The sequence below is a fragment of the Entelurus aequoreus genome, linkage group LG04 (assembly GCF_033978785.1).
Source record: "Entelurus aequoreus isolate RoL-2023_Sb linkage group LG04, RoL_Eaeq_v1.1, whole genome shotgun sequence".
NCBI classification, from domain to species: Eukaryota; Metazoa; Chordata; class Actinopteri; order Syngnathiformes; family Syngnathidae; genus Entelurus; species Entelurus aequoreus.
This window is the reverse complement of record NC_084734.1, coordinates 50,109,607-50,129,042: the sequence shown is the minus strand read 5'-3', so window position 1 is coordinate 50,129,042 and position 19,436 is coordinate 50,109,607. Positions and strand designations below refer to the sequence as shown.

The window sequence follows — 19,436 nt, the reverse complement described above, 5'->3', positions numbered from 1 at the left end:
GTGGGTTCATTTATTATTTGTGTAAGACCACAGCTATCAATTATAGTCTGGAGCGCCACGCATGGAGGGTCCGATGGGGTATTCATATGGATATTAAAGTCCCCCATTATGATTATATTGTCGGCGTGCGTCACTAGATCAGCAACAAACTCTTAGAATTCACTGATGAAGTCCGAATAGGGCCCAGGGGGGCGGTAGTTAACAGCCAGGTGGAGAGGCAGCGGTGTGACAAACCTCATAGTGAGCACCTCAAACGAGTTATATTTATTATTTAGGTTAGGTGTAAAATTATAGTTTTCATTGTATATCAGTGCGACACCCCCTCCCCTTTTAAGAGGACGGGCAACATGTGCATTCGTATAGTTAGGAGGAGATGCCTCATTTAGCGCAAAAAATCGTCTGGTTTGAGCCAGGTCTCGGCGAGACCAACGACGTCAAGTTTGTTGTCTCTAATGACCTCATTAACTAATAACGTTTTGGAAGATAATGATCTTATGTTTAAAAAGCCCATATTATAGGTAGTGGGCTGTTTTGAGGATTGTTTGTTGAAATTATCCGAAGTAGCAATATTATATAATGTTGCGTTTATTATGCGCAGTGCACTTTAAATAGTTTCGACCATATCTAGGAATTGATACGACGGGAATTTTCAGATTGTTTGCTTGATGCTGCGATAAACTGAACGCATCATAGTTAGCCACCTCAGTACAATGTGTGACTGCCTCTGACACGGTCACAAAAGAAAAAACATTATGTGAGTTGTGTTTTATTCTAAGAGAATTGCTATGTGTGCAGGGATTATCCAGCCGGCTAGTTCTAGTTTAAATGACTTCTTACCCGGACACTCCACGCTTCTTTGGTGATTAGCTTTTCCCTTTGTTGCTAGCCCCGCTCGGCATCCCCGCTTCTGCTTTCCGCTCACACCGCTTACGTCGCCTCCATTGACGGTCCCCGCTGGTACTTGACTCCGCTGCTACAAAGGCCTCTCGATGTAGCCCGCGAAGTATTCCCATGCTAGCGAGGAGGTCCACCTTACATGCATCTTTCAGTCTATAACGACCCGATCCATCCACATCCAGAATTGTCTGTCGGTCGTATGTGATCACAGAGTGTTCACGCTTTGAGCCAGCCATGAAATTGACAGAAATGACGGGTATTTTTTGCCAAATCGCTCTACACTCCCAAGAGCATCTTCAAGCTGCTGCATTTCAATGCGCCGCCATTTTATACTAATGGTTGGGCTATCAGTTATTTTTTTAACCAGCCAATTGGAGTCGACCTTTAATAGATTTACCGGTCAATGGAATCACGGACGGAATCAATATTTGCTAAAAACAAAATCTAAATACAGAAAGTTCAACATTTTATTAACATTACCAGTAAATAAAAAAGTAAACTAAATAAGAAAAAGCAGAATAATACAAAAATGTACCAATGAATTTTAATTTACATGCTTTCAAGTAAAAGAAAGCACACACATAGATGCATCAATTTTATTTTCAACACTGGTGGTCCAACTATAGTATTAAGCTTACAATGAAGATCAGTGGTCGAGTCCACAACTTCCTAGCATTGGCAGTAGTAGCAGGTGATTTTTGCACAGCTTTTGGAGGACAATAGTCATCAGTTTTGCAAAATAAACATATCACCTGACACGTAGAAGTCATTTGGGAACAGTTCGGCTCTGTATCTTGGAGTTAGTTTGGTAGTTTGAGGTTGCCGTGTGTCCCAAAAGCAGGCACAGAGATGACGAGAGTGCTGGCCCGAGCTGACCAGGCTCCATGGAGGTGAGTGTGTGTTGAGTAAACATCTCAGTCACATTACGGCAATTTCCTCAACTTTCTGCATTTAGATTTTGTTTTTAGCAAATATTGATTCCGTCCGTGATTCCATTGACCGGTAAATCTATTAAAGGTTGACTCCAATTGGCTGGATAAAAAAGTACCGATAGCCCAACCATTAGTATAGAATTTTAACGGCCCTCTTGAACTGACCCAATCAAGAACTGGTACCAAAAATTACAGATACTCGGTATACATCTCAGGTTACAGTCCACTTGCATTGAGGCCAAGTGGGACTGTGATCCACCTGATTCGGCACATGGATCCAGTGTTTCCCATACATTCATTATTCATATAACGTAAACACATAAGCCACCTGGGCCCTCATATATCAAGCTTGCATACACACAAAAACCAGCACCACGCCGTTTTTCACAGCAAAGTTGAGCTGTATCAACCGCTAACAATCTTCAGACAATACAAGGAAATTGTTCAATGTTATTTACTATGCTAGAAGTCTCCCTTATCCCACAGCAGTATGTACTGTTGATGCGGAGAAGGCATTCGACCGCATAAACTGGTCATTTATGTTTTGCACATTACGTAAATTTGGATTTGGAGATAATTTTATACAATGGATTAAGATGCTTTATACAAGACCCATGGCATCAGTCAAAACCAATAATCATATTTCAGAACCTTTTTCGTTAAAAAGAGGAGTAAAACAGGGATGTCCTGCATCTGGATTATTATTTATTTTGGTTATTGAACCCTTAGCTGCAAAAATAAGAAGTGAAAATAATATTCATGGTATAAAAATTGGCTCTCAGTATAATAAGCTATCGATGTATTGTGACGACATAATTCTCTACCTGTCACATGTTAACTCGTCTCTTCACTATATCAATAATGTCATCACTGAATATGGCTGTTTATCAGGGTATAAAGTCAAATGGGACAAATGTGAAATATTAGCACTTAATAAACACTGCAAGAAATCACAAGTTCAGAACTCCAAAATTAAATGGAAAGAGGCAGAAATCATATACCTAGGAATACATACTACACCAAACCTTTATGCAAGTAGAGATCTAAATCTCAAACATTTAAAAAATAAGATAGAATCCAAAATGGAACGCTGGTCACGTCTCCAAATATCACTTTGGGGTCGGGTGAACATAGTAAAAATGAGTATACTGCCAGCAGTTAATTATATACTGAAAATGATGCCTGTCCTAATTAATAAAAGTTGGTTTAAGAAAATACATACAATGATATCACATTTTATATGGTGTGGAAAGAAGGCCAGATGTTCATACTTAAGGTTGTCTTGTACACAAGATAAAGGAGGACTACAATTACCAAACTTCTTACATTATCATATCTCCTTCGGTTGTGAATAAGCAAGCCACTTATTCCATTCTTCTGCAGATAAAGACTGGATCAACATAGAAAAAAATATGTTAATGAATTTGGACATTGATGTGGGGAGCTTATATTATATTAAAAAATACCTAATGAATTGAGGCAGAGCCCAATAGAAGCCACCTTTAACATTCTAAAACTGTGCCAGAAAATACTAGGAATCAACCCAATGACATCTGTAAATCAACCGCTTTGGTACAATCCTAATATTATCATTAATAAAAATGTGGTTAAATGGACAACATGGAAAGACAGAGGTATTACTAAACCTCATCATATTATTAATAAAAACTCTTTTACACCGTTCAATGATTTAGTTGATCAATATAATGTACCCAGAAATTTTTTTTTAAATTTTATCTCTTTAAAACTGCGCCAGTCCAGAGGTCAAGTTTAAACTCAGCGACGACGCCTGCTGTGGCTGATGAGTCCGATGTGGGAGAGGCAAACACGGCCGCATTTACTGCAGATGTAGCTGGAAGGCGCAACTGCAGGAGCTTCTCTTCTCTTTCCATATGCATAATAACAAAAAGGGCAATATTTAAAAAATGGATAGCTTTTGATAGTCCAACTCATACTGACTGGTACACACAAGCTGTGGAGATGATATCAGTAGAACAAACTGCATTTAGTTTAGATAATAATGAGTCATATATTGGAATATGGGATCCATTATTTAAATTTGTTTCAACTATTAAATGAACCAAAATATGACTTATTATATCTTTGTGGAAAATATTGGACACTGTGTTGTCAAGCTTGTGAGATGTGATGCAAGTGTAAGCCACTATGACACTATTGTTCATTTCTAATTTTTTTATTATTTTTTATTAATGTTTTTAATGATAGTATCAATGAGTTTTTTTTTAATCACTGCTATTTTGAAATTATTAGTAATATTGATGCTGTTGTCGATAATGTTCATTTTTGTTTCACTACATTTGGATTGTTCCGTGTCATGTTTGTGTGTCCTCAATTGCTCTCAATTGCTCTGTTTGTTGTTGTTCTTAATGTTGCTGGGACGGGTTTGGTTTTGGAATTGGATTGCATTATTGTGGAATTGTTGTGTATTGTTTTGTTGATTGATTAATAAATTAATTTAAAAAAAACAAAAAAAAACTGACGTTGACGTGGAAATGTGTGCTGCCTCATGGCAAATTCATAGCTGCTGTACGAACATTTGTACAGGTTGTGGATACCTTAGCTACACACATAAGTGATGCTAGCTAACAGTTCACAAAAACAGTGCAAACGTTTACTCCTCAGACTGATTGATGTGCACATCAGAGACATATGAACAACTCCCCCCTTAGGTTCAGTCTGCCCTGGTTGCAGCGATTGTCTTTTCTAACATTTGTCTGTTTTGGCGATTTACATCCATTTTCTTTTTTACATTGTTCCTGATGCACAACTATTTATTTATTTTTCGCCTGTGTTCAGTTCTCTGAGACAAAGCAATGACAGGCTCACAATCGCTCTGCCATTTGCTCCAAACAGAAGAACGAATCACCTCCTATTCATTTCAATCAATCAATCAATCAAAGTTTATTTATATAGGTTTCTACAAGTTTATGGAATATCATTTAGCATAGGAAGGTATGTATGTATGTATGTATTTAAGCGAGGGAACTTGTCACAGAGTGTTGGTGACGAACCCCAAGATGCAGAGAAGGCAGGATTGGTGCAGGAAAACCTAATTTAATGTCCAAAATAAATGTAAAACACAAACCAGGAACTAGGAATAGCCAAACTGAAAACAGGAACCAGCAAACAGAAAAACTGGAAACAGCTAACGGCTAACTGGATATAGCTAAGAGGAAAACAAGAAGCTAGGAGACAGCAAACTACAAATAGCTATCAGGAAGAGCTTACCGCTATGACGACAGCGACAAGGACAAGTAGTAACGACAGGTAATAATGACATCCACAAGTATTAGCGGCATCGACAAGTATTAATGACAATCACATCGACAATCATTAGCGACAAGGAACCAGGGAGAACTGGAGACAGAAAGAAGTCCATGGCATACAACGACAGCAACAAGTATTACAATGACAAACGACAATACTCCAGCACAGACTGGATGGCAAGGCAGGTTTAAATAGCAGCTAGCTGAATGACACCAGGTGTGGCCAGGTGCCAATCAGCCAAAGCTGAGGGAAAACAGCACTCAGGGAGAAAAGCAGGAAACAACCAAAATAAGAGAGCTGACAGGAAACAAAGACAAACACAGAAGAAAAACTAAAACATAACCAAACTGTCAGGGACAAGACTGACAGAACTAACTCTAATGCATTGAGTGCCTGCCACTTAAGAGTTCCGGGAGTTCCAGTCTCCAAGATGATCAGTCGCATTTTTTTTTGCTCCCACTGTGGCATCCAAACAAAGGCTCGTTTGATTCCACACTTTCTCCTTTTTCTATTGTGGATCACAGATTTATATTTTAAACCACCACGGACTCTATACCCTCTTAAAAATGACAGTCGAGAATGCGAAATGGACAATCACTGTGATTTATATCTCCTCTGTAATACATCGGCGAAGCACTTGGGTTTCGGAGGTAACGCGATCATCTCGGGCCTGACTGCTGATCAGTACATGCCCCTGACTGAAAGGATAGACCGAAGATCAACAATTCTACTATTACTTCTAATCTCAGGAGACACTGAACTAAACCCTGGACCTGTAACCACCCGGTTAATGTTGTCCCGCCTGGCGAAGCCTAGCAATACTGTTGCTAACGACGCCAAGGAAACTAACTTAGCTATGGGACCTCGTCGGAGCTATGCTAATAACATTAGCTCTCCACCTACGCCAGCCCTTATTTGCTCATCACAACCCGAGCTCACCTGTATTCCAGCGGTCGGCGGCTCGACGGAGGACTTCACCCCGATCATCGATGCGGCCGGCGGCCCGGACGGCGCGGTGGCTACAGTAGAGACGGCAGAGCGGAGATCCTCACAGCCTCTCCCCGGTCCCTGACGGTCGGAACCGCGGCACCTGGACCCGTGGCCTACACAGGATACAGGGGCTTCTTCATCCATCCCTGGTCTTTGTTCTCAGCCTCACCAAAGCCCGCGAAAACAACTTCCATACCCCCCCTAACTGCCTCCCCCCCCCCTCTCCAACTCCGCCCATCACCAAAGCCAGCGAAAACCAATAATAACCCAGTAATAACCTCAAATCACTCCTTTCAACACTCAAAAAGCAATGCAATAAATTAAGAAATAAGACAACAAACCTGACTAAATCCTTTTAAAAAAATTACATTAACGACAAAATAGAGGAAAAGACAAATAAGCCACGTGAGCTCTGGAAAATCCTCAACAACCAGCTTCCTGGCTGCAGGCAGAAACTTAAAACCAGACTCAACAACATCAGCATCAAGGAGGGTGACTCCCTCATTACAGACAAAATGGAGATAGTAAGCAGACTTAACACCTTTTTCACCAGCATAGCCACAACTCTAGTCAACAAGCTGTCCCACCACTCTGGTCGCTTTGGTGTAGAACACATTAAAGCCTTCTACAGAAAGCTAGGAGTATCCAACAACAATTTCAAATTAGAAATGGTCTCAGCTGACGAGGTGCTTAAAAAATTGAGTGCGCTCCACCCAAACAAGGCCACCGGCCTTGACAATATCCCCTCTAGATTCCTCAGGGACTCTGCCACCACCATTGCCCCAATCATCACACACATAATAAACCTCTCAATTACACAAGGCCAAGTACCAAAAGATTTCAAGATAGCAAGAGTAACTCCCCTCTTTAAAAAAGGAAGCAAATTAGAACCTGGCAACTACCGACCTGTTTCTATTCTCAGTTCCATTTCGAAAGTAATGGAAAAAATAGTTTATGAACAGGTCGATAGTTACCTTGCCATTAATAAACTCATGTACAAATTCCAATCCGGCTTCAGAACTAACCACTCCACTGACACATGCCTTCTCTATCTGACCGACCACATCAAACATGAGGTGGACGCGGGCAAATACTGCGGCATGGTCATGCTGGACCTTCAGAAGGCCTTTGATACCGTTAACCACGCTATACTGTTGGATAAGCTCAGAGCAATCGGATTTGATAAAACCTCATTGAGCTGGATGCAATCTTACTTGGAGGGGAGGAAACAGGTGGTAGAGGTGAACGGCACCGCCCCCCCTCTCAGTAAGCTGTGGAGTCCCCCAAGGCAGCTTTACTTTACTGTTCCTAATATACATAAACGACATGTCATCAGCATGCGACTGTGAATTTTTCCTGTTTGCGGATGACTCTGCCCTGCTGGTATCCGGCAAGGACAAGTCACAGGTGGAGAAAATCCTCAGTGCTGAACTCTGTAGAATTTGCACCTGGCTCGCTGACAACAAGCTATCCATACACTTGGGTAAAACGGAATCCATCCTATTTGGGTCCCACATCAACCTTAAGAAAGTCAGTGACTTCACTATAAAAGTGAGTGACATTGTTATCACCAGGAAAGATGAGGTCACCCGCCTAGGTTCCATTCTAGAGGCTAATCTTTCCTGTGATAAAATGGCAACCAAGGTAATCAAAAAGGTCAACCAATGAATGAGATTTCTCTATAGAATCTCCTCTCTGGTCAACAAAAGCACCATGAAGATTCTAGGGGGAACTCTCATTCAACCCTTTTTCGATTACGCATGCACCTCCTGGTACCCCAGCACCTCCAAAACCCTCAAATCTAGACTCCAAACATCCCAGAACAAGCTAGTCAGATTACTTGTAGACCTCCACCCCAGATCACACCTCACTCCTACCCACTTCTCCAAAGTGGGCTGGCTCAGGGTGGAGGACAGAGTAAAACAACTTGCACTGAGCCTAGTCTATAAAATCCTCTACACCTCCCTGATACCGAAGTACTTGTCAAACTACTTCCTTAACGTAAATGATCACCATAACCACAACACCAGGTGGAGCTCCACTAACCACGTTAAACCCAGATTCCGATCTAACAAAGGTCTTAACTCATTCTCCTTCTCTGCCACATCAATATGGAATGCACTCCCAACAGGTATAAAAGAAAGGGCATCGCTATCCTCCTTCAAAACCGCACTAAAAGAACACCTCCAGGCAACTTCAACCCTAAACTAACACCCTCCCTTCCACATCCTACCTCCCCGGATCGTAAATAATCAAATGTAAATAATCAAATGTAGATACTTATTCTTATGCTTTCTGATCTCTCTCTATATATATGTCCACTACTTGCTGTACATATCCTACCAAGTCAGTCCTGCACTGTTGCAATGTCCATTTCTCTGATGATGCAATTGTTGATGACTGAAGTGTTAAAAATCACCACACCCCAAAATTGTATATAATGTAAATAATTCAATGTATATACTCTGATGGTGATTATCTTGTGTGATGACTGTATTATGATGATAGTATATATCCGTATCATGATTTAAGTGGACCCCGACTTAAACAAGTTGAAAAACTTATTCGGGTGTTACCATTTAGTGGTCAATTGTACGGAATATGTACTGCACTGTGCAATCTACTAATAAAAGTTTCTATCAAACAATCAAAAGCCCTAAATCACGAGTGTCTCAAAGGGCTGCACAAGCCACAATGACATCCTCGGCTCAGATCCCACATCAGGGCAAGGAAAAACTCAACCCAATGGGCTACAATGAGAACCCCCCCCCCCCCCCACACACACACACACACACACACACACACACACACACCTAAAATTGAATCCTTATTAACAATAAAGAAAACAGAAAAAGACCAAAAAGATCAACTTACAAAAATGAATAACTTTATAAAATTGTTGTAGTCCGTAACAAAAAAAGATTTAAAGTGCATCAATCTGCCTGAAATTGAAAAAAAAAAAAAAGTATCCATATTTGAGCTATGGACATTTTTTGGCCAACTGGAACCGTTTGATACTGAAAAATAAAGTTAAATCAACGAAATAAGTAATAATAAATTCAAGAGTTTACTTCTTCTCCCCGTGACTGCGTGGGTTCCCTCTGGGTACTCCGGCTTTCTCCCACCTCCAAAACATGCACCTGGGGATAGGTTGATTGGCAACACTAAATTAGCCCTAGAGGTGAATGTGAGTGTGAATGTTGTCTGTCTATCTGTGTTGGCCCTGTGATGAGGTGGCGACTTGTCCAGGGTGTACCCCGCCTTCCGCCCGAATGCAGCTGAGATAGGCTCCAGCACCCCCCGCGACCCCGAAAGGGACAAGCGGTAGAAAATGGATGGATGGATAATCAGCAACATTAGCTCAGGAGATCAATATATAGAACATTTATAAACTACAAAACAAAAAATATATTTGTGCAGATTTTTTTTTTAATCAAAATGAGGAAGTCAGGATTAATGGCTACACTGAGCAAGTTTACTGCATCACACTGATGAAACATGTTCCCCGGGGTTAGCAGCGCCTCCCTGGCATCGCACACCCCCGCACCCAGCGCCCCACCGCCCGCCCCACTATTTGAGAAGGACTGATCTAGCTGGTGCTTTGTGTGTCTAAATCACACGTTCAAAGCAGATAACAGATGTGATGACAGTCAAATAAAGAGCAATCACTTTCCCCTACAGCAAAGAATGTTATCAGCTCTGCTCGGCAACTAAAAACTGTTCTGTCACACCTTTTACTGCGCTTCCATGGCAGGTAGTCGGCAGACACTGCCATAAAACAAGTCGATAATGCTATTTGCTCCATAGTGCCAGAGAAATGAGAAGAAGCGTGAAGAAAAAGCACACAATATGCTAAATGATGGATGAGCAAAGATTATAAGGAAGGTTTTTATAGTCAACAACAGGAAAATTAGCAGCTGATGGAGTCTAGTATGTATATATTTAGAAAGAGAAGAGCATGCAGAAGCTATTGTGCCCATGTGGACTCATTGGGGACACAACAGGTGTGTCAATAGAAGCCCAGCAGCACTCGGCCCGCGTATAAACACAATAAATCTTCTCCATTTTCACCCCCAGCAAGGCGCATGGCTACGTAGAACAACTACACAGGACAACAGTCAGAGATCAAACAAATGCTTTTTTGTGACTTTGAGGACGTCACAAAGGCATACATTTGTGCTTTGACGGATACAGTCTTTCAAATCCATTATATTGACAAAGTCGCGCCGACAAAGACACAATTTAGAAAAACAGGCTGGAAAACTAGCTTGTTTGCGCTATAAAATGTTGCTGTGAAAGTCATGCATGTTACACTTTACTGTTAACAAGCAATGTATCAGCGCTTTTAATGCTGAGTCAGCGGTTTGCGTCTTACCAGGGATGGGAAAAAGATATCCATATGGCGATTTTTTTTCTAACCATAAAAAATTGATTCTTTAATTTTTAACATTGACAAAAATTTTACGTTTTTTTTTTTTTACTAATATTTAGGTCAAATTAAATCCGATGACAATTTCCGCACTTCTGCTCCAAAAAGTGTTGCTGTACTGCTACCTCGCTGAGCGTGTGTACGTGTGAAAGCGGGGGCACGTAGGCTTGCGGTAAGTACTCTGGTTTTGGCCTGATGGGGCTGGATGGGTGTGCTTAGGTCATAGTTGGTGGTGCAGGTGGGGCTTGGTGGGGTGGCCTTGGGGTTGGCGGTGTGCCCTCCATCTCGTGGGTAGTTGGGCGAGGGGCTGGTTAGCCGACCGAACCAGGGCGCCTGCAGCATTCTTGGTTTCTGCGGGTGACGGTACTGGGGGTGTTTTGCGCTGACCTTGGCCTACTGCATGTTGCTGACCTCGTTGGGTGGGTCGTGGTGGTTTCGGCGGTCTCCGGGGTGGAGGGAGTTGGTGTCTGGGCGGCATGTGTGTCGTTGCGGCAGCCCTGGGGGGTGCGCTACACGGCCTTGGGGTGGCAGGACCCACGGTGGGGCTGGGGGGTGGTAGTGTGCGTGTCTTGCGGCGGGGCTGTGTAGTGTCGTGCACTTGGTCGGCCCCTGCCAATATTGCAACCCCACGCTCTGCCGCATTGCCCTTTGCGCCCGGTGTCATGCCGTCGTCTGGGTGCGGTCTTGTCGGGGAATGTCCCTTGGGGGATGGGTGGCCGGCGACCGGACCAGTGGGATGGGGGCTGGATCGGCATATCCTCAGTGGACAGTGGGTTCAAGGAGCTGGATTGCTCCCTGCTTTGCTGTTGCTGCCGGCTACTCCTTGATTCTTGATGTGGTGTCGCCATCCCGGATTTGTCATGCTTAGGTAAGGCGCGATTCTGCCTCTATGCTTGCTCACTCCCCCTCTTGCCCTGGTTATGTGTTGTCTTTTTTCTTCTTATTTATGTTTTTATAATTTATTTATTTTTAAGTTGGAGGCTGGAGTTGCCCGCGGCCGGGCAGTGTGTCTGGGGCCACTGGGTCCCGCCGACGGTTTGTTCTGGGTGCCCTGATCGGTGGTGGTCTGCTGGGTCTATTCCCCGCACATCTCCTTTCTGTCAGTGTGCCAAGTGGCATGTGGCAGGCTGCGCAGCGGCTAGATCATGAGACCGTGGCCTTGCTTGTGTCTAGTAATCTCAGTTTTTCTTGTGTTTTTTCCTTTAGGAGTGTGTGTGTGTGTGTGTGTGTGTGTGTGTGTGTGTGTGTGTGTGTGTGTGTGTGTGTGTGTGTGTGTGTGTGTGTGTGTGTGTGTGTGTACCTATTTTTCTTTTTTTGTTCTTATTATTAGTTTACTTTTTCATCATTATCTGTTGTGTTTTTAGTGTGTTCCTGCCTTCTCTTTTTTTGTCTGCACCTGTTTTAGTGATTCGTCCTCGGCGAGGGGCGGACCTGGTGACACACCTGCTCACAATTAGCCCGCCAGTATTTAGGCTCGTCACCCACAGCTTGACCTTGCTGGTCATTGTTTCCTGTACTGCGCACGTGCATGTGCCCACTTCGCCTCATGGTATGTTGCTTTCCCTGTCCTGTTATTGCTAAATTATTATTTTTGTTCCCTAGCCTCCCTGAGGCAGCAAAGACTTTGTGCAGTGCTTGGTGCACCCTGGTTGCCCCTCCTGCCAACCACTGAGGAACCTGTTTTGTTAATATTCATGGTGTGCACTTCTGCCCCATCGCCTTTTGTTGTACCTTTTGGACTTATTAAATTCATGACTTTTTGTATTTTCAAACTTGCCTCCCGTCTCTGCATCCCGGGGTCTCCCCCCTTGACCAATTCATAACAATTATCATTTATTTATTATTCTTTGTTTCTTCTTTTTATCCCCTCCCCTTCCCCAGATTTGTGCCTCGAGACAATCCTTTCGACTTAATTCTTGGTTTGTACTGTCAAGTGTAGGACCTTATGTAGACAGGTGTGTGCCTTTCCAAATCATGTCCAACCAACTGAATTGAACACAGATGGACTCAAATTAGGCTGTATAACATCTCAAGATTATCAGTTGAAATAGGATGCACCCGAGTTTACGTTTGTGTTTCATGGCAAAGGATGTGAATACTTTTGCAAACGTGATTTCTTAGATTTTTATTTTTAATAAATGTTTTTAAAACTAAAAAAAAATATTTTACAATGTAATTTCATTTCATTTTAGAATAAGGCTGTAACATAACAAAATGAAAAAATTGTGAATAATTTCAGGATGCACTGTATATCTGTGAATAATCATGATTAATTCGGAATTAACTACAGACAAAATGTGATTTTTATAGGTTAAATATTGTTTGACATCCCTAATTGTATCATTATTTATAAACCAAACAACAAATTGTGAGAATCGTGTTGAATCGAGGATTGATTCTGAATCAAATCGTCACCCCAATAATTGAAATCAAATTTAATCAGGAGTTGTTGTAGGATTCACATTCCTAATTATTAGTATAATGAGTTTTCACATTTAAGGATACAAACAGCCTTTCTCCGATTATTGCCTGCTTCCAATTAACAACCCGTCCTCTTCGTACTTTAGAAACAACACAACGAATGCGTCACATCAATAAAGTGCTGCAGACTTTACAAGAACAGGTTGGAAAATTGGCTTTTTTCTCTCTGAACAGATGACTGAAAACAGCGGGTACGGCCGCCATATGGTTAATGAGAGGGATTTAATGACAACTTCAAGCAATCATGTAATGAAAACACACACAACACACGTACAGTATACTATATATCTACATCTATAAACACATTACACACATACGACTAGTGCATTTATCTATATCATCGGAAAAAACTAGCATGACCACTTTTGTCATACTGTTCAATGACTATGTCTTTAAATATATGTATATCAAATAAACCTTTTACACAGTCTTACCTTAGCTAAAACTAATTATTACTCCAATCTCATCCACCGTAATAAAAAGTATCCTTAAAGGCCTACTGATATGCGATTTTCTTATTCAAACGGGGATAGCAGGTCCATTCTATGTGTCATACTTGATCATTTCGCGATATTGCCATATTTTTGCTGAAAGGATTTAGTAGAGAACATCGACGATAAAGTTCGCAACTTTTGGTCGCTGATAAAAAAGCCTTGCCTGTACCGGAAGTAGCAGACGATATGCGCGTGACGTCACAGGTTGTGGAGCTCCTCACATCTGCACATTGTTTACAATCATGGCCACCAGCAGCGAGAGCGATTCGGACCGAGAAAGCGACGATTACCCCATTAATTTGAGCGAGGATGAAAGATTTGTGGATGAAGAAAGTGAGAGTGAAGGACTAGAGGGCAGTGGAAGCGATTCAGATAGGGAAGATGCTGTGAGAGGCGGGTGGGACCTGATATTCAGCTGGGAATGACTAAAACAGTAAATAAACACAAGACATATATATACTCTTATTAGCCACAACACACCCAGGCTTATATTTAATATGCCACAAATTAATCCCGCATAACAAACACCTCCCCCCTCCCGTCCATATAACCCGCCAATACAACTCAAACATCCGCACAACACACTCAATCCCACAGCCCAAAGTACCGTTCCCCTCCCCAAAGTTCATACAGCACATATATTTCCCCAAAGTCCCCAAAGTTACGTACGTGACATGCACATAGAGGCACGCACGTACGGGCAAGCGATCAAATGTTTGGAAGCCGCAGCTGCGTACTGCGTTACACATACAAATTAAACAAAATGCTTATGGCAACATTCTGGTTGCGTACTCACGGTACCGCGTCTGTGTATCCAACTCAAAGTCCTCCTGGTAAGAGTCTCTGTTGTCCCAGTTCTCCACAGGCCAATGGTAAAGCTTGACTGTCATCTTTCGGGAATGTAAACAATGAAACGCCGGCTACATGTTTGTGTTGCTGCAGCCGGCCGAAATACACCGCTTCCCACCTACAGCTTTCTTCTTTGCTGTCTCCATTGTTCATTGAACAAATTGCAAAAAATTCACCAACACAGATGTCCAGAATACTGTGGAATTTTGCGATGAAAACAGACGACTTAATAGCTGGCCACAATGCTGTCCCAAAATGTCCTCTACAATCCGTGACGTCACGCGCAGGCGTCATCATACCGAGACGTTCTCAGCAGGATATTTCGCGCAAAATTTAAAATTGCACTTTAGTAATCTAACCCGGCCGTATTGGCATGTGTTGCAATGTTAAGATTTCATCATTGATATATAAACTATCAGACTGCGTGGTCAGTAGTAGTGGGTTTCAGTAGGCCTTTAAGTTAAGTTAAAGTTAAAGTACCAATGATTGTCACACACACACTAGGTGTGGTGAAATTTGTCCTCTGCATTTGACCCATCCCCTGGGGGAGCAGTGGGCAGCAGCGGCGCCGCGCCCGGGAATCATTTTGGTGATTTAACCCCCAATTCCAACCCTTGATGCTGAGTGCCAAGCAGGGAGGTAATGGGTCCCATTTTTATAGTCTTTGGTATGACTCGGCTGGGATTTGACATTAGTTTAACACAGTAGCATCCCTAACCCAACAAGGTAATTCTCCCAGTAGTTTCATCCACTCGGCTGATGAATTTATGCAATTCTTTACTAAGAAAATTGATTAGAAAGGAGATTAAAGATAACACGGCACAGCTCCAACACAGTTCTTTAAACGCAGATATGAATGTATGTACTTTGGCAAATACTCTCCAAAATCTCCCTCATTTTGAAGAAATAACATAAGAGGAACTTGTAAATGTGACAACAAAAACATTATGTTTACTTGATCCACTTCCTGCTAAACCTTTCAAGGAGGTGCTTGTAATATTGGGACCATCAGTGCTAATTATTATTAACTTATCACGTTCCTCTGGTACTGTTCCCCTAGCTTCAGAATAGCGGTTATTTATCCTCTGCTCAAAAGACCTAACCTCGATTCCGACCTCCTGATAAACTACCGGCTGGTGTCGCACCTGCCCTTTATCTCTAAAATCCTTTAAAAAATGAGTTGCACAGCAGCTAAACAAACACTTAGTGTCTAACAATCTCTTTGAACATTTTCAGTTCGGTTTCAGGGCAAATCACTCTACTAAGACAGCCCTCGCAAAAGTGACTAATGATGTATTGCTAACTATGGATGCTGATGCGTCATCCTTGTTACTGCTACTTGGTCTCAGCGCTGCTTTCGATATCGTTGATCATAACATTCGATTAGAACTTATCAAAACACATATCGTTATGTCAGACTTAGCCTTTTCTTGGTTTAACTCCTATTTTCGGAGCATGTTAAGATAATGTGCGGAGTTCCACAGGATTCGGTTCTTGGTCCTGCACTCTTCAGCATATATATCTTACACAAATACTGTGTTAGCTTTCACTGTTATGCTGATGACACCCAACTTTACATGCCCTTAAAGCTGACCAACACGCCAGATTGTAGTCACCTGGAGGTGTGTCTATATGAAATTAAACAAGGGATGTTTGCATCTTAACGCTAAGAAAAAGGAATTGCTGATTATTGGTCCTGCTAGACACCGGCACTTATTTAAGAATACCACCTTAAAATTTGACAACAAAACAAAGTGACTCGGTGAAAAATCTTGGTATTATTTTCAATCCAACTCTCTCGTTTGAGTTGCATATTAGCAGTCTTACTAAAACAGCCTTCTTTCATCTCAATAACATCGCTAAAATGTGTCCCATTTTTTTCACCACCGACGCTGAGATTATTATTCATGCGTTTGTTACGTCTCATCTCGATTACTGTAACATATTGTTTTCAGGTCTCCCTATGTCTAGCATTAAAAGATTACAGTTGGTACAAAATGCGGCTGCTAGACTTTTGACAAGAACAAGAAAGTTTGATGATATTACGCCTACACTGACTCACCTACACTGGCTTCTTGTGCACTTAAAATGTGACTTGAAGGTTTTATTACTTACGTATGAAATACTAAATGCTCTAGCTCCATCCTATCTTTTACGTATGAAATACTAAATGCTCTAGCTCCATCCTATCTTGCTGATTGTATTGTACCATATGTCCCAGACAGAAATCTGGCATATTAGTGATTCCCAGAGCCCAGATTCCAGATTCCAGTTCCAGTACTCTAGAATGCCCTACTGGTAACATAAAGTAATGCTACCTGGGTAGGAGAATTTAGGTCCCATCTTAAAACTCTTATATACTCTAGCCTTTAAATAGACCCCTTTTTAAAACAGTTGACCTGCCGCTTCTCTTTTCTGCTCTGCACCTCTCTCTTTATCAAGTGGCCATGGATCAGTTTCAATGGAGGGGGCGCTAGCTGTTCCAAGTCGGGACCCGGGGTGGACCACTCTTCTATGCAACAGTTGGTGACGTCTCTGCACTGCTGACTTGTCTACAAGCAAGAGGATCCCTATGGCCTCCCTATGGACTGGACTCTCACATTATGAACCGTACCCACTCGACGTCTATTGGGGGTGTCCCCACCTCTGCGGTCCATACTAAGGTTTCTCATTGTTCCCGTTGGTTTGATTTTTTTCTTGCCCGGATGCGGGTTCAGGACCGAGAATGTCGGTGTGGTTTGTGGCACTTGTGATTAAGTTGTATATAGATAAATACATTTTGATTGATTGATTGATTGAAACCTAAATAAGGTAGATTGTAGAATAAAGCAAGGGCTGGGTGCATATATGTGTGTGTGTGTGTGTGTGCGTGTGTGTGTGTGTGTTTGAGTGTGGTTGTGCGTGTATGTGAGCTCATTTGCATACAGCTGAATAGTGATGTGCCCGCACACTGTGCACCCGCATGAAGGCGAGAGCGGGGACACGCGCCTCAACAATGGGGAGGAAGGGTCAGCGGGAGGGATGAAGGGAGGGAGGCTGCTGTTAAACTGTGTCACGCCCTAAACAAGGTATCCACACGCCATCAAAGAGTGGAATTAACAACACAGGATTATACACCTGCACACATTCCTTATTATTATGATGATAATGAATATGAGTCAGGTCGAACTGTACAGTAAATGCAACAAACCCTTATTTATTATTATCAATGTCAACTGCATGGACATATAGATATTGCAAACTCATGAAACACTGCTGACATTTTATATTCATACAGTAGTATTGTTTTTTTTCTTTAAAATGCATTATTGTCCTATGACTAATCAGGTAAAACTGATCTTTATGACTTATCTCTCCTGGAAATATAGAGAGTAGCAAGCTATAAAGATGAAAAAAGGGCAACAAGTAATGGCAGCTAAAAGTATATATATATATATATATATATATATATATATATATATATATATATATATATATATATATATATATATATATATATATATATATATACATACACATACTGTACATATATGTATATATATACATATACATACACATATACATATACATACATATACATACATACATATACATACATACACATATACATATACATATATATATACATATAAATATATATATATATATATATATATATATATATATATATATATATATATATATATATATATATATACATACATACATACATACATACATACATACATACATATATATATACAGATATATATAACTACATAAACATATATGTATGTGTGTGTATATATACATATACAGTGTATATGTAATATGTATATATGTAAACACAAGGTAGCTAGAATTATATATATATATATATATATATATATATATATATATATATATATATACATACACATACTGTACATATATGTATATATATATATATATATATATACATATACATACACATATACATATACATACATATACATACATACATATACATACATACACATATACATATACATATACATATAAATATATATATATATATATATATATATATATATATATACATACATACATACATACATACATACATACATACATACATATATATATACAGATATATATAACTACATAAACATATATGTATGTGTGTGTATATATACATATACAGTGTATATGTAATATGTATATATGTAAACACAAGGTAGCTAGAAATATATATATATATAACTACATAGACATATATGTATGTGTGTGTATATATACACATATATGTAATAATATGTATATATGTAAACACATGGTAGCTAAAATTATATGTATGTATATATATATATATATATATATATATATATATATATATATATATATATATATATATATATATATATATATATATATATATATATATATATATATATGTAGGTACAGTATGTATGTCTATATACGTTTATGCTGTAAATGAGCAAATTTGATAGCCAATTTATTGTGGGATTGAATTTGTCATCACAACACATTTAAAAGGGGATAATCTGTTATGGTTTGCTGAGGCAGATGACGGCAACTGACACCAGAGGGATGTAATGTTCAATGATTTATTATATATATTCACCATATATATATAGTAATCAAACAATATAATATAAACTAAGGAAATGGAGTGTGACAAAATCCAAGAGTGTATGGTGTAAGACTATGTGTGTAGATTAGCTGTTGCGTGTTACCGTAAATGTTGAACGAGAGCGAAGGAACACGGAAGTCCATGGGACAGGCAGGTGATCCGGGCGAGAGAAAAGCGTCAGAGTCCGAGTCCATGCGAGGGGGTCGAGAATCAAAAAAAAGGGCAGTCCCAATGGGACAAAAAGGTGACGAGACGCACAGCTCGCCAACACAGGAACAAGGGCAGACGCTGGAAAGACAAGGAAGAACAATGAAACACGGGGGAACACGGAGAGATCAGGACAGAGAGCGAGCATAAAGCTGGGTATCGGCTTACGGTACAGAAGACTATATTCCGGCCCGGCATGCCAGGTTGTGCAGGCTTATGAAGGCAGCTCCTTCATTACAGGCAGGTGTGCTGATTGC

The 19,436-nt window shown here is 40.7% G+C and overlaps 1 protein-coding gene across 1 annotated transcript in view; it reads right to left on the bottom strand.

Moving 5' to 3' along the window:
• LOC133647880 (uncharacterized) overlaps positions 1-6,279 on the bottom strand; it is a 64,978-nt gene extending 58,699 nt beyond the window's left edge. Inside the window, exon 1 of the mRNA XM_062043613.1 lies at positions 6,057-6,279. Within this exon, the coding sequence (XP_061899597.1) occupies positions 6,057-6,251 (195 nt within the window). The 5' untranslated portion in view covers positions 6,252-6,279. The remainder of the gene's footprint in view (positions 1-6,056) is intronic.
• Between the last annotated feature and the right edge of the window lie 13,157 nt (positions 6,280-19,436).